The sequence below is a fragment of the Diabrotica virgifera genome, chromosome 3 (assembly GCF_917563875.1).
Source record: "Diabrotica virgifera virgifera chromosome 3, PGI_DIABVI_V3a".
In the NCBI taxonomy this organism is placed as follows: domain Eukaryota; kingdom Metazoa; phylum Arthropoda; class Insecta; order Coleoptera; family Chrysomelidae; genus Diabrotica; species Diabrotica virgifera.
The window spans coordinates 120,580,377-120,593,808 of NC_065445.1; the positions used below are offsets into that span (position 1 = coordinate 120,580,377).

Here is a 13,432-nt window from a genome sequence, read left to right on the forward strand (position 1 = left end):
CAACCTGTAAACAACTCAATTTGGGGTCAGATGGTACCCTGGGCATAATACATGTGACATTTTGTGCATCCATATTTACTTTTACAATTATAGTCAATGTTTCCATGAGTGATTTTTAAAGTAAATGGATTTTACCCTAATATTTTTGTATTTTGGTGGTAAGCATGCCAGCACTGATGATGGTCTGTTATCAGATTGAAAACTAGTTCTGCTTGTGATGTAGCCCTTTTAAAGTGAATTTTAATATGTAAATATGTATATCTACTTTGTCGAAAAAAAAAAAAAAAAAATTTATAGCTCCTGTTTCACAACTCACACAACATTCAAAGAAATATATTTTACAAATGACATTTACGCAAAATTTCAAATTTTTCATGCTAAAATTTAATTCTATAGTGAACCCCAATATCAGATATAATTTTGATTCATTCCAAACATTTAAAATATTATTTCTATTCAAATTACATAGAAATTTATTTCATAATTGACAAAAACTGAATATGGACACCCTGTTGATTTTATTCAAATGAGAAGAAAATTTTTGTTAATAAGTAACTTAAATGAATAGAATTTTATACTTACACGTTAACATATTTTTGTTTCCTATGTTTTAAAGTTAATCCTTTAAGAAGTGTGTAAATACGAGGCTATAGTTTCTTTTGTAATTGTAAACTGTAACTGTACTCTTCCTTTGATATTTGTAATTTTGTGAACGGTTTTAACTTTGTTCAAATTCTACTCTGGTAAGAGTATTCCCATATCACAGGTTAGACTATCATAAATAGTTACAATATTGATAAAAAGGATATGTTACAAGTGAATATAAACATTTTAAGATGAAATACTAAGGTTGTTCAAATGAAAAGGTACAAAACGGCACTATGAGTATAAATGAAGACTTTATTCTAAGTATTCACCATTGGCCTGAGCACAAAAATATCCCATTGATTAAGGAGTCCAAGGATTTCCTGTTCCCAGGATTCCTGTGGCCATGACGAGACCCAGTCCCTCACAGCATCCTTCAGTTCGTCGTCCAAGTTGAAGCGCTTCCCGAGATGTTTTTTCAGTGGACCAAACATGTGGAAATCGGATTGTGACATTCCGATCACTTGTACGAAAACGGCGCTCTTATAAGTTAGAAACCTGATAACGCTTCGCTGCCCCTCAACTGTCGAATTTCCAATGTGAACGTCACGATATCCTCACACGAACTGCAGCGTCAATTGGAAGGCGATCTTATAAGAGCCTCTACTCTCTCTTGCACGTGTGGGCGCCCTGGCATGCCCCAATCGAGCCCGAAGGCTACCTTTGCATCCCTGGATGTCTCACTACGTTATCTCATAGTGGCATAGGAAAATATGTTTGCGGTTATGACGTTTCGTACCTTTACATTTGAACAACCTAATATATTCCAAATACTTCTTCACATATACCTCCCTTTGGAAGTTGTTGACACTGATGTGTTATACTCAGAATGAATTCTTACAAATTTGCACATTAGAGGTTTTTAGAAAATAGAGCAACTAAGATTAACTTGAGTTAATTTCTAAAATCAGTCTGTTGATGAAACACTTGATATTAACATTGCAAGGGTCTATGTTCCAGATGCTCAACAAGTGGATTCTGCAGTTAAATATTTCAGACAATGTTGAATGGTCTTATACTAATTACGCATCAACTTTTAATATGTAAGTGCATAATATTTATGTACACAATATGTTAAACACATCAGTTGTTATCTATGGACTTTAACAGGAAATTTCTGCACCTGGATATTTATAACATGCGTCTACAATTACAATGTTTTAGTAAAAAGTTTTAGTTTCAAATATTGAAAAACGGGCCATAATCAAAAATTCAAGTTTCTATTGTAAGGATAAACATGCTACATTACTAATTTTGCACTTTCTACCAGAACTTGGTGAAAAGTAGAAACATTTATTTAAATGTTTTGGGTTTTTTCTTCTATCATCAATTTCTTTTCTATTTGATTTTTAGAACTCATTTAATATGTAGTAATACTTCGTGATGTGGAAATTTGTTTAGTTTCTCCACAATTGGAAATGGCCTCTTCTTGAAAATATGGATACTTAACCAATTTCTACAGGCCAAAGGTTTGTAAGTCTTCACTGAGTTGTGTATAAGTAAGAATATACAGGGTGTTTGGTAAAGAATGGGTCATAGCTTAACCTTAGATTCCTGAGCTTAAAATAGGCTGATTTAAGCTTACTTACCTTAGTACAAAAGTTGATAACCGAAATAAAGGGTGCCAAAATTAAACTTTTATTTATTCTTAAATATTTTATTTTGGTATTGGACTTTATTCACAAAATTTGTAAATGGGGGTTTTTTGGGACGAGAAATCTAAAGTGCCACATACGTCTTTCAGCGCTCATTTAATACATTCAATTTTTTTTATCCCCCACTCTATATACTTTTTGAATAAAAATTTATATTCTTTTATGCCTGTCAGGAAATATTCAAGAATAAATAAAATAAGTTACTTTGACACTCTGTATTTCGGCTATTATCAACTTTCGTACTAAGGTAAGTAAGCCTATTTTAAGCTCAGGAAACTGAGGTTAAGCTATGGCCCATTCTTTACCAAACACCCTGTATATAAACAAATATGACGATTTTACTAAGAAATACTTTTCCCTCAGATAGTTTTTTTCTAAACCATAATTTTTATAACATGGTTAAAAATTTGATTTTGACTGTGGTCATTATTAGATTTAAAAATGTATACTTGTTATTTTATAGTTTATAAAATTTTGTATATTCCAAAACGAATTCATTTAAAAAAGTGTCTTTTCTCAGGAAATTTGTTTCCAAGAGAAAACCTATTTTTTGATAATTAAGGAAAATTGTCATATCCTTTTATGCTTGATTTGGTGTACAAAGTAGATGTATGTTTAATAATTCCTGTATTTCGTTCTGAAGCTGTGGTTCTATTAGGGAATTATCACAGTAGCATTCCAATTATTGCAGAAAGATGCAAACGCCAAAAATCTTTTTCAAAAAAATTAATATTTCAGGAACAAACGTTACAACTTGCATTAAGTTTAAATCAGTGAATACATTAATACAATTTATTTTAAGTAATAAACTGTAAACAAAGAGAAAATAATTTATAATTTCTCATCAAGAGGACTGTATACCTGTTGTAAAGAACTTTGTAAAAATATGTACACACTGTTGAAGGAACTTTCTTGGATGTTCACATATCGTTTACAATTAATTGTAAAATTAAGTAATTCAGAGTTTTGTAATATTTTACGCATTAATTAATGCCTATTGTATAAAAAAACTTTTATCAATTTTGCAAACAAAACTCTGTGGTATCGTATACAAAAGCCCACATTGCTTTTTAATTTTTCATAGGTATTTCTGAAATTTATAAAAATATTTTCCAAATTAAAAAATAAATGTCAAACAATCCTCTGAATTTTACATATCGCACCTCTGCTCAAACAGTGTCATAAGTCAAAAAAGCAAAGTATCGAGAAAAATAACTGTTTTAGTCAGTTAATACAAAGGTTTTTGAAGCTCTACAAAATAGCATATTAAGTCTACTAAAAAATTTTTTTGAGTTGAGACACTATACAGATACAATAGAGATAAAGTTACGAAATATTATTTATTAAAAGCAGTTTTAGCAGCAAATAAAATTTAGTAATAAAAATACTACAAAAATAATATTTCTTGAGCACATTCGTAGATTGTTCTGAATAAAGCAAATGCATATACTATCTTAACTCGACAAAGACGCTTTACACAGATCTTGGATGGACAACTCCCTTGCGCAATCCTATATGTGACATTGTTTGTGTTTGGTGCATCACTGATTTTGGTTAACCATATAATGATGCTAGTGTCATCTAGTGACAAATACATGAACTGTAGATGCACTTTGAAACAGGATTTTGTAGTTTTATTAAACTGTTGGTGCAATACAATAGTTATTTTTTTTTTTTGAGTTGTGACACTGTTTGAACGGAGGTGCGATATATAATTTTAAATCTAGACCTACATGGAATAAATATTTGTTGACTGTCATTTAAAAAGGAAAAACAAGTTTGGGATTTAAAATCATTCTTTATTTTCATCAGTTTGGTCACATTTTTCTTTGATGTGGGCACTCTACAATATTTTGTTCCATCGATTAAAAAACACCAATATGTTTTATACAAATTATTTATTATCCTAGTTTTAAATTGTATTTCAAGACACTTATTATTCAAGTTCTTGTTCAGATTGAAGCCGCTACACTAGTCATTCTTTCAACAACACAATAAAATATGTATGTAATTAAATTAAATTACTCCTAATATAAAAAGAACTGTCCATATACACTAAACACATTTTGGGAGCTTTTTTATAAATAATACTAATGGTACTTTGGAAGAATTTTAGTATCGCCTTGGCGGGGCTGAACCTGAAATAATTGAACGGAAAATGTTTTGATTATTTTTGATTAGTCCATATAGATATGCATTTTTCAAATATATGCATGTATTTTTTTATGTATATAAATAACGCTAAGCCAGCATTTCTTTTATGAACATTTATATCATACAAAAACCCTTTGAAAGATTATCTTTCAAATTAGCACAAGGCATAAAAATATTCAGTTTATATTCCATTTTCTATTAGAAATTATAACAAAAGTCACTAACACATCTGATCAATATGCATGTAGGGGGTATTTAAATGCCATGGTATTTTGAACTACTAAATAGCACTTTGGAAAATAAAAATTCAAATTTGTGTAGTAAATCCACGCAATTTTTATAAAAGCAACCAAACTTATAGTCCATAACATATTGTAAGGAAAAACAAACCTATTCGGCTATTACTACATAGTCATTTTTATTTTTAACCTATCAAGAAATTAAAATTGCCTATATAACCCCTATACCTATTAGGTAACAAAATAAAGAAAATATTTAATCTGAAGTAAAAAGCTTTCAATATAAGAAAATCAATTAATTTGATATCAGGAAAGAAAAGTCTGTCATCAGATTATGACAATGTAAAGCCACAATTTTATATCATACTGCTATCGATTTATCATGACAATCACGAATCTGTCAACAAACTGGAGATGGCACAGCCATTATATGACAACATTCCAGTCTTGATAGAAAGTAATAATGTCATAACTTCTGAAACTGGTACCCCATAAACCCAGCTAATAAAGATGAGTCAATAGATGACGAGAAATAAAGACAATTTTAAGCTACACTTACACAAGTAAAAGATGCTGAAAGTTAGTATTTAGTTTCCTACATAGCCAAAATGTGTTTTCATTGTACTTGGGTTTGTCATTGGTAGTTGTATGAATCATTTCTCCCTGAAATTGATTAAGAAGAATCACAATTATTAGTAAGAAGTGTAAATAATCTAATTTAAAAAAATTATTTGTAAATACCAACAATTGCTATTATTTCTAATTCAAATAGCTTTGTTATTCTAGTAACTTTAACTCCAATATTATTGTTAATTCTAAGATACTACCTCCACCCATAATATCCCTTGCATAAGTATAAAACCAATGTGGTGTTTTTTAGTCTAACCAATTTACATAATTGAAATAATTCACATGTTACAAACATACACAATTACAATTACATATTTTGATAAAACAGAAACTTAAAAGTGTATTAAGATAGTTGAAATGACATTAAATAAAAAAGAAACATGAAACATTAATCAAAAGCAATACAAATATTTTTCACACAACACGAAAACTACTTTGATTATCTAAAAACAATTATACATTTATACAAGAACATGAATTGATATTTTCCAAGAAAATTAAAGCTACAATGTGCTAAAAATCCCAATATGTATATGTTACGAGCAAAGCCCAAAATTGGACAATCCTAGTAATGTACAAAAAAATATTGTCCACTTCTAGCATTGTACTCCCATACCAATGTCCGAAATTAAAGATGATCAAAACGCCCATCGACTGGAATCGATTATTATTGACAAGATACACACCAAATCAAAAATCGAACATTTATGTTTAATTATTTGATATTTTTATATTTTCTATTTATATATAGAGTTGTTTTTTTTTCGACTCAACAATGTGATAAAATGCCTGTGTCCATCTAGAATATAAATATGTAATAATAGTCCAACTATAGAAATTCATTCTCGCATCTTGAAGTTTTACACCAACATCATTGTTTATACCATGGTAATGGTAGAACCCACTACCAGAGAAATCTCATTGTGGGCTTTATATATGGATGATAATTTAATCCTAGAATCCAGAACTCAGAAACCTGACTAATTATGGATTTATACTTATTGATGTTTGTTTGCCTTTATAACAAATGGGCAATAATAGTAAAAAATCGATGAAATCGATATCAAATATGGATCAATATGTAATATTCTCTTCACTTCTAAAATTGTACAATAAATTGATAAAATGCTAGAAGTAGACTTTCTGTGCAATGCTAGAATTGTACAATTTGGCACTGGTCATAACATATACATCAAATGGATTATAACATAAAAATAAACTCAGATAATAGGACAGATCAGGATAATGGGCAATGAATTATTTTGTGACCAATTTAGATTTGATAAAAACTTAGATAGAGCTAGGTTATTGTTAAAAAAACACTTAAAATAAAAAGTAATAAATTAATTTTTAAGCTGCTACGAAAAGCATAGGGACTAGAGTTTAAGAAAAATGAAAATGTATACTAAGTTGAAAATCATCCACCAGATAAGGATTTTCTTAAGAGCATTCATAGAAATACTAAATTAAAATACTGTTGTGATACTGGCTGAGGCTTGAAATTCATTTAAGAAATAATACCGTGTGTAATAATGTGTTTGCTATTATGTGAAAATATAATAACTGTTAACTCATACAGGCTACATATTCATATTTGAATTTCCTTACAATATCAATCACAATAGACTATAACAACTGTCTTGTCACATATGGTTCTGGAAAATGTTCACTTACCATAACCACCTTGCTGTGCATATCCTCCACTCATATCATCATAACCTTGACTATTGTAACCACCCTGTGCACCTGTATTGTAACCACCACCACCATATTGATCAGCTCCTTGTTGTGAGTATCCAGAATAATCACCACCCCCACTACCATAGTTGGAAGATGGATTGGAATATTGTGTCGAGTAACCACCACTTTCATAACCACCTTGTCCTCCTCCATACTGATTGTATCCTCCATACTGACCACCACCACCACCATACTGATTTGAGTATGATTGCTGACCACTAAATCATAAAATGTTAAAGTAAAGATAAAATTATGAATATTCATTTTTTCTTAAGTGAGAGAAAATTTCAATGAAATTTAATTTAAAATATAAAACAGGAGAAAATAACCCTTACCCTTGGAATCCGTTAGCTCCCTGTCCATTTTCAAACCTAGGTCTCTTAATTCCACCTGGTGGTCCTCCTTGACCACCAAACTGTCCTGGTGCTCTTTTTTGTCCTGGTCCACCTGGTCCGCCTGGACCACCTGGTCCTCCCCTGCCACCTCCTGGGCCTCCACGTCCTCTGAAACCACCTGGACCTCCTCTACCCATTCCACGACCTCCTGGACCACCAGGTCCTCCCCTGCCACCTCCTGGGCCTCCACGTCCCCTAAAACCACCTGGACCACCTCTTCCTCCCATTCCGCGGCCACCTCCTCTACCTCCCATACCACCTTCTCCTGGGCCACCTATTAATTAAAATAAATTTTAATAAACAAAAAATACGTTATCACATACACATTATTCTCTCAAACTACCCTACAACCACGCTCAGAACTAGGATATTTGTTAAAAGAATGATTCTCATAGTCATAAGATATCTTCTTACTTTTAAGATACACATTTTTAAGCTCACATTCCCATTAACAACTTTATATTGCTTTTGACATACAGTAATATACAGTTGAGTCCGCGAATCATTACCTGTGCGTCATCATTGAAAGCATACGAAATACACGGAACCAGAGTGAAAATTTTATTTATTTATTTATTTATTTACGGCATCCATTTATAAGTTTTACACACAACAAGACTTTTACAAGTTACACCTCAACAATAATAAATTATTAAAATAATAAACACATCAGAATAATACAAACAAACATATTGTAAGAACAATACAGAACTACAACAAACTTATTGTAAGATACCCCTTAGTTGTTTTTTGAACAAACAAATTTTGGAGCCAAGATTTATTTTACTCTAGTTTAGTAGATATTACAGAGATTGATTTTATACTGTATGTTTTGTAATGGGGGTAATCCCGTATATAAATAAATAAATAAATATCAGAAAAATAGGTAAAAGAAATAATTAGTTTGTATTTTAATTCTGAGTAAACATGTACCCATATCACACTCAAAATTCGAGTTTCAAGTTGTTTTGCCAGTCTTAGCTATAGGCGGGAACAAGTTTATTTCTGATAAAAAGTGAAATAAAAAGTACAAACTATTTAAGTGATTAATTTTTAATTCAGTGGCATTCTATAAGTGATTAATTTTTAATTCAGTGGCATTCTATGCTAAGAAAATGCACCACCAAAACCCACAAAATCAAGTGCCAAGTCAGAGTGACGTTACCAGTGGCACGCTCATAATAGGTTGATTAAAATTAAAAAATTGAAATGAATCTATGTACAAAACTCAACACAATATAAATTATATAAAAAGAAGTTTTTTGAGTAAAGTTGAGTTAAAATTATTGAATTTTGGGAATTACTCTTGTTTTTTGCATGTCATTCAAATGAAACGCATTCATACTAATCTTTGTTTTTAAACCAAGAGGAGTAAACTAAAAGGACATATTCACACCCAACAAAGCCAGCAGAAACATCACCAAATACATCTTTTTTGGTTGATCATATCAGCCTTTGATGGTAATCCATAAATATTATAGTATACTAATATGTGGCTAGAGTTATAAAAAACAACTGTTGTTTATATAAACAGACTAACAAAATTTAAAAATTAAAGGAATTACACAGAAAATACAAAAATTCGCTGATATAACTTAATTAACCTATGAAATGCCAATTGTGTCAAAGTTTGATAATAGTGGAGTAAACTTGCCTGAGTTGGACCAATTGCAACCAAGCTTTACGGCACAGGATTTTTGAATTACTTTTCTTGGTTTAAAAACAGACTACAGTTTATTTGGATGTGTTTAATAGCTTTTTATTTTATTTTTACATACACGTGAAATTTTTGATAAGCACAGATTTTACAGTATCACAATCTAAAAAAATGAGGGTGTGTAAATTATTCAATGATCTCAGCTGTACACATACATATTAACACTCTCGCCGCCAAGTGTAACATTAATGTACACTTGCAGTGTTTCACATAGTGTATGTATCATATAGTTTTAGTGCACGACAAAATAATTTAGAATATTAATGGCGGAGAGAGTGTAAACTGACAAAGTAATTTTGTATTTTATCAAAGTCGCCATAATATAACAATCTGATAATTACAGTGGAGTCCCACTAATCCGAAATAATTGGGACCGAACCCATTTGGGACTACCGAATTTTCGGATTAAATAGATTTTCTTAAAACACTCTTAATAAAAAATATCTAAAATAATATGCCTATCATTTTAAGTACAGTGCTTTCATTTTGAATGCAATAAGAGCCTTTGATAATAAGAATGAAGTAATAAACCCTTTCATAGAAGAATACATACATCTGAGACATATGATCAAACACTGTTTTTCAATACAAAAAGTTGAAGTCAATAGCCAAAATTGAGGCGACTAATCAGTGATGAAGATAAATTAGTACCGGTATTAGAAAAACAGAAGAAAATAAATATATGTAAAAGACATCATTTACTGGGTAGCACAGGCTTGGGAATCTATGAATGAGAAATTTATAAGAAACTCAAGGTAAAAAAATTGGCCAAGCCTTACTTACGAGAAACTTTCAGCCTTTCATATTTGGTCTTGACAACACAAAATCATGCCAGAGTAGAGGAATTTACTGTATTTTTGAAAAAAATACCAGTATTGCACTTAAAATGAAAAGCTTACAACAACTTTTATATGAACCTAGTGTTTAAAATTGATATTTTTTTGATATATATTTGTTTAGCTCATGAATGTTTTGAAATAAATACATAATACAAAGGGCCTAGCCGGGTAAGATGGTGAAAAGTGCCCCCAACTCGATTTAAATTCCATATAGGTCACTTTTTAGCACATATAGAGGAATTCACTTTCTGAAATTTTTAGCCCCCTAGGTGGCCACGTGACCCCCCTAGAGCCTAATTAGGCTTTTTATGTTTTTATTTTTTATCTCAGCCGTGTCAAGAGCTAGTCAAAAACTTTATTTAAAAAAGTTGTAAGTTTCAAAAAAGTTTATATGAAAAATTTTTTTTTAATTTTTTTGGCGGAAAATTCGAATTTTTAGAACAATTTTAAACTTTTAAATAATTCTGAAAAAAAAACTAAGACACTCGTTTTTATGAAAATAAATTATAACGTGTATTTTTGCACAATATTTCACCCTGAATTTTTTCAGATTTTTAAAATTGGTGAAACGTACCTTTAAAAATAAAAAACCGCATTTTTTCGGTTTTTTTTTTCGTTTTTTGATACAATTTTATACATATTTTTCAAAAAAGGTAACACCGTCACTAGAATAGGTAAAAAAATGAAAAATAATTGGGGTTTGCTTAATAAAATTTTTTTGTAACGCCATCCATTTTCAAGATACAGGGCGTTGAAAAAAACAAAATTTTACACATTTTTTATTATTTTGCCGAAACTACTGGCAACATTGCAATAAAATTTGGCAGGTTTTAAGAGGTAGTTATTGTGCATTTTTTTACATACAATTAAGAATTTTATATTCATCATTGGCGCGTATACCGGTAATGGTCTGAAGTTTTTAAAGAAAAAAAGATGGTACGCCACTGACATATTTCAAATTAACAATCAATTTTGAATTCCTCGTTCCATTTGTGACAAAAAATCTTCCCATTTTTTCATACGACGCGCCGTTTTGTTGCAAAAAATAAAATATCTTAACGCTTCCAAAGTATTCGAATTAATTTTTATAATGGATGTACGAGTTTGTGTATGTAGATGTAGAAACTACTAGAAGTTCGAATGCTTTGTAAGGATTAAGATCTTTTATTTTTTGAATAAAAATGGTGCGTCGTATGAAAAAATAAGAAGATAGATTTTTTGTCACAAATTGAACGAGGAATTAAAAAACGATTGTTAATTTAAAATATATCAGTGGCGTACTATCTTTATTCTTTAAAAAGTTCAGACCATTACCCCTATGCGCGCCAATGATGGATATCAAATCCTTAATTGTATGTCAAAACATGCACAATAACTACCTCTTAAAACCCGCCAAGTTGTATTACAATGTTGCCAGTAGTTTCAGCAAAATCGTAAAAAATGTGTAAAATTTTGTTTTCTTCAACGCCCTGTATCTTAAAAATGGATGGCGTTACAAAAAAAATTTTATAAAGCAAACCCCAATTATTTTTCAGTTTTTTACCTATTCTAGTGACGGTGTTACCTTTTTGGAGAAATATGTATAAAATTGTATCAAAAAACGAAAAAAAAAAACCGAAAAAATGCGGTTTTTTATTTTTAAAGGTACGTTTCACCAATTTTAAAAATCTGAAAAAATTCAGGGTGAAAGATTGTGCAAAAATACACGTTATAATTTATTTTCGTAAAAACGAGTGTCTTAATTTTTTTTTCAGAGTTATTTAAAAGTTTAAAATTGTTCTAAAAATTCGAATTTCCCGCCAAAAAATAAAAAAAAAATTTTTCATATAGATCTTTTTGAAACTTACAACTTTTTTAAATAAAGTTTTTGGCTAGCTCTTGATGCGGCTGAGATAAAAAATAAAAACATAAAAAGCCTAATTAGGCTCTAGGGGGGTCACGTGACCACCTAGGGGGCTAAAAATTTCAGAAAGTGAGTTCCTCTATATGTGCTAAAAAGTGGCCTATATGGAATTTGAATCGAGTTGGGGGCACTTTTCACCATCTTACCCGGCTAGGCCCTTTATGATTAATTGATTGAGCATGAATAAAATTAGTAGTACCATGGTTAATTTTTTAATTTTTAAGGTTGTTGTATCATTTTCTATTTCTTCAATGTATATCAGCTTGTCTTTATCTTATTCTTTTCCTATTGGCACTTGTTTGCTTATTTTGCTTGGTATTTCACCTTCCTCCATTCTTTCCACTCGTTCCATCAAATACAGCCATCCTAATTTATTGAATTTACAATATGTGAATCCTGGTATGTTTTGAGTAGTTTCGAAATTATATCTTCTTCATCAAATTCCATTTTCATTTGTACCTTTGTATGTGTCCCTTTCAAAAGTAGCTAATAATCTTTCCGCACTTTTAGAAATTGTCTACATAGAGTTTCACGTTAAGAACCAAACATTGCTTAGATAGGCCAATGTATTTCTTATGGACGATAGAAGCTTGTCGATGCCACATCATACTGATTAGAATGTATCATATATCGGCAGTTAAGTAGCCACCCGTGTCCGAGAGGTTTGGCAACACTGATCTCCATAAGCACAATGTTCCATTCTTAACATGAAACAAAGTATAGGTTTATGAACCATAAGTGAATATGAGTGTTATCAAGGTTACATTGTTATCTGACAACTAGGGATCCTAAGTATGTATAGTTTTTTACCTCCTAAATGTTGTTCTATTGTTAGACTTTGTAGCTGCCTTATTTCTGCGTTTTTACTTGCATGCATGTATTTTGTTTTGCCCTGATTAATTTTAGAGCCAATATTTTATGGAACTTGTTCTACTAGGCTAGTTAGCAACAAATGAATTTTAGAAAAAGTTAATGAGAAATAACCCACTTAAAAATTATAACCGACATAAAAAACAAGTAAGAAAAAGTTACAAAATGTTAAAGAACAGATTACCTCCTGGGAATCGTCCTCTTGGAGCTCCCCTTGGACCTCCACGTCCTCTCATCATTGGACCACCACGTCCTCCTGGTCCTCCAGGTCCACCTCTATAAAAACAAGATATTATATCCAAAATATAAAAGAAATATAGTTAGTTGAACTCACCGTCCCCTGAATCCTCCTCGGCCACCTGGACCCCCTGGACCTCCTGGTCCACCTCTACCTGGTCCACCGGGACCACCTCTTCCTCTACCCATACCCATCCCTCTACCTCCACCCATACCTCCTCTGTTTGGGGGCCCTGATGGAGCTGCTGCTGCTTCTGGAGCTGCTGGTTCAGCTGTGGTATCAGCCATTTTTGTCTAAATAATTTTGTTTGTATTATTTTTAATATGTACAACAGACTGACAATAATTGTAATGTTTAAAGCAATTGTTTATTGTATGTTCACTGCAAAGAAACGTAGATTGTCAACA

The 13,432-nt window shown here is 31.1% G+C and overlaps 1 protein-coding gene across 6 annotated transcripts in view; it reads right to left on the reverse strand.

Moving 5' to 3' along the window:
- LOC114343578 (uncharacterized) overlaps nucleotides 1-13,432 on the reverse strand; it is a 51,311-nt gene that overhangs the window by 25,046 nt on the left and 12,833 nt on the right. For 2 of the 6 annotated variants that reach the window (XR_007696779.1, XR_007696780.1), the window contains exons 2-6: nucleotides 13,122-13,318; nucleotides 12,972-13,063; nucleotides 7,399-7,732; nucleotides 6,998-7,281; nucleotides 5,253-5,356 (exon numbers count right to left, since the gene is read on the reverse strand). Coding sequence is in view for 2 of the 6 variants with exons in the window: in XM_028294418.2 (XP_028150219.1) it covers nucleotides 4,413-4,438; nucleotides 6,998-7,281; nucleotides 7,399-7,732; nucleotides 12,972-13,063; nucleotides 13,122-13,312 (927 nt within the window). In the remaining 4 variants the exon portion in view is untranslated. Of the gene's footprint in view, nucleotides 1-4,078; nucleotides 4,439-5,252; nucleotides 5,357-6,997; nucleotides 7,282-7,398; nucleotides 7,733-12,971; nucleotides 13,064-13,121; nucleotides 13,319-13,432 lie in introns of those variants that run through there. The other 4 variants (XR_007696781.1, XM_050645475.1, XR_003654568.2 and 1 more) reach the window with 3 other exon arrangements.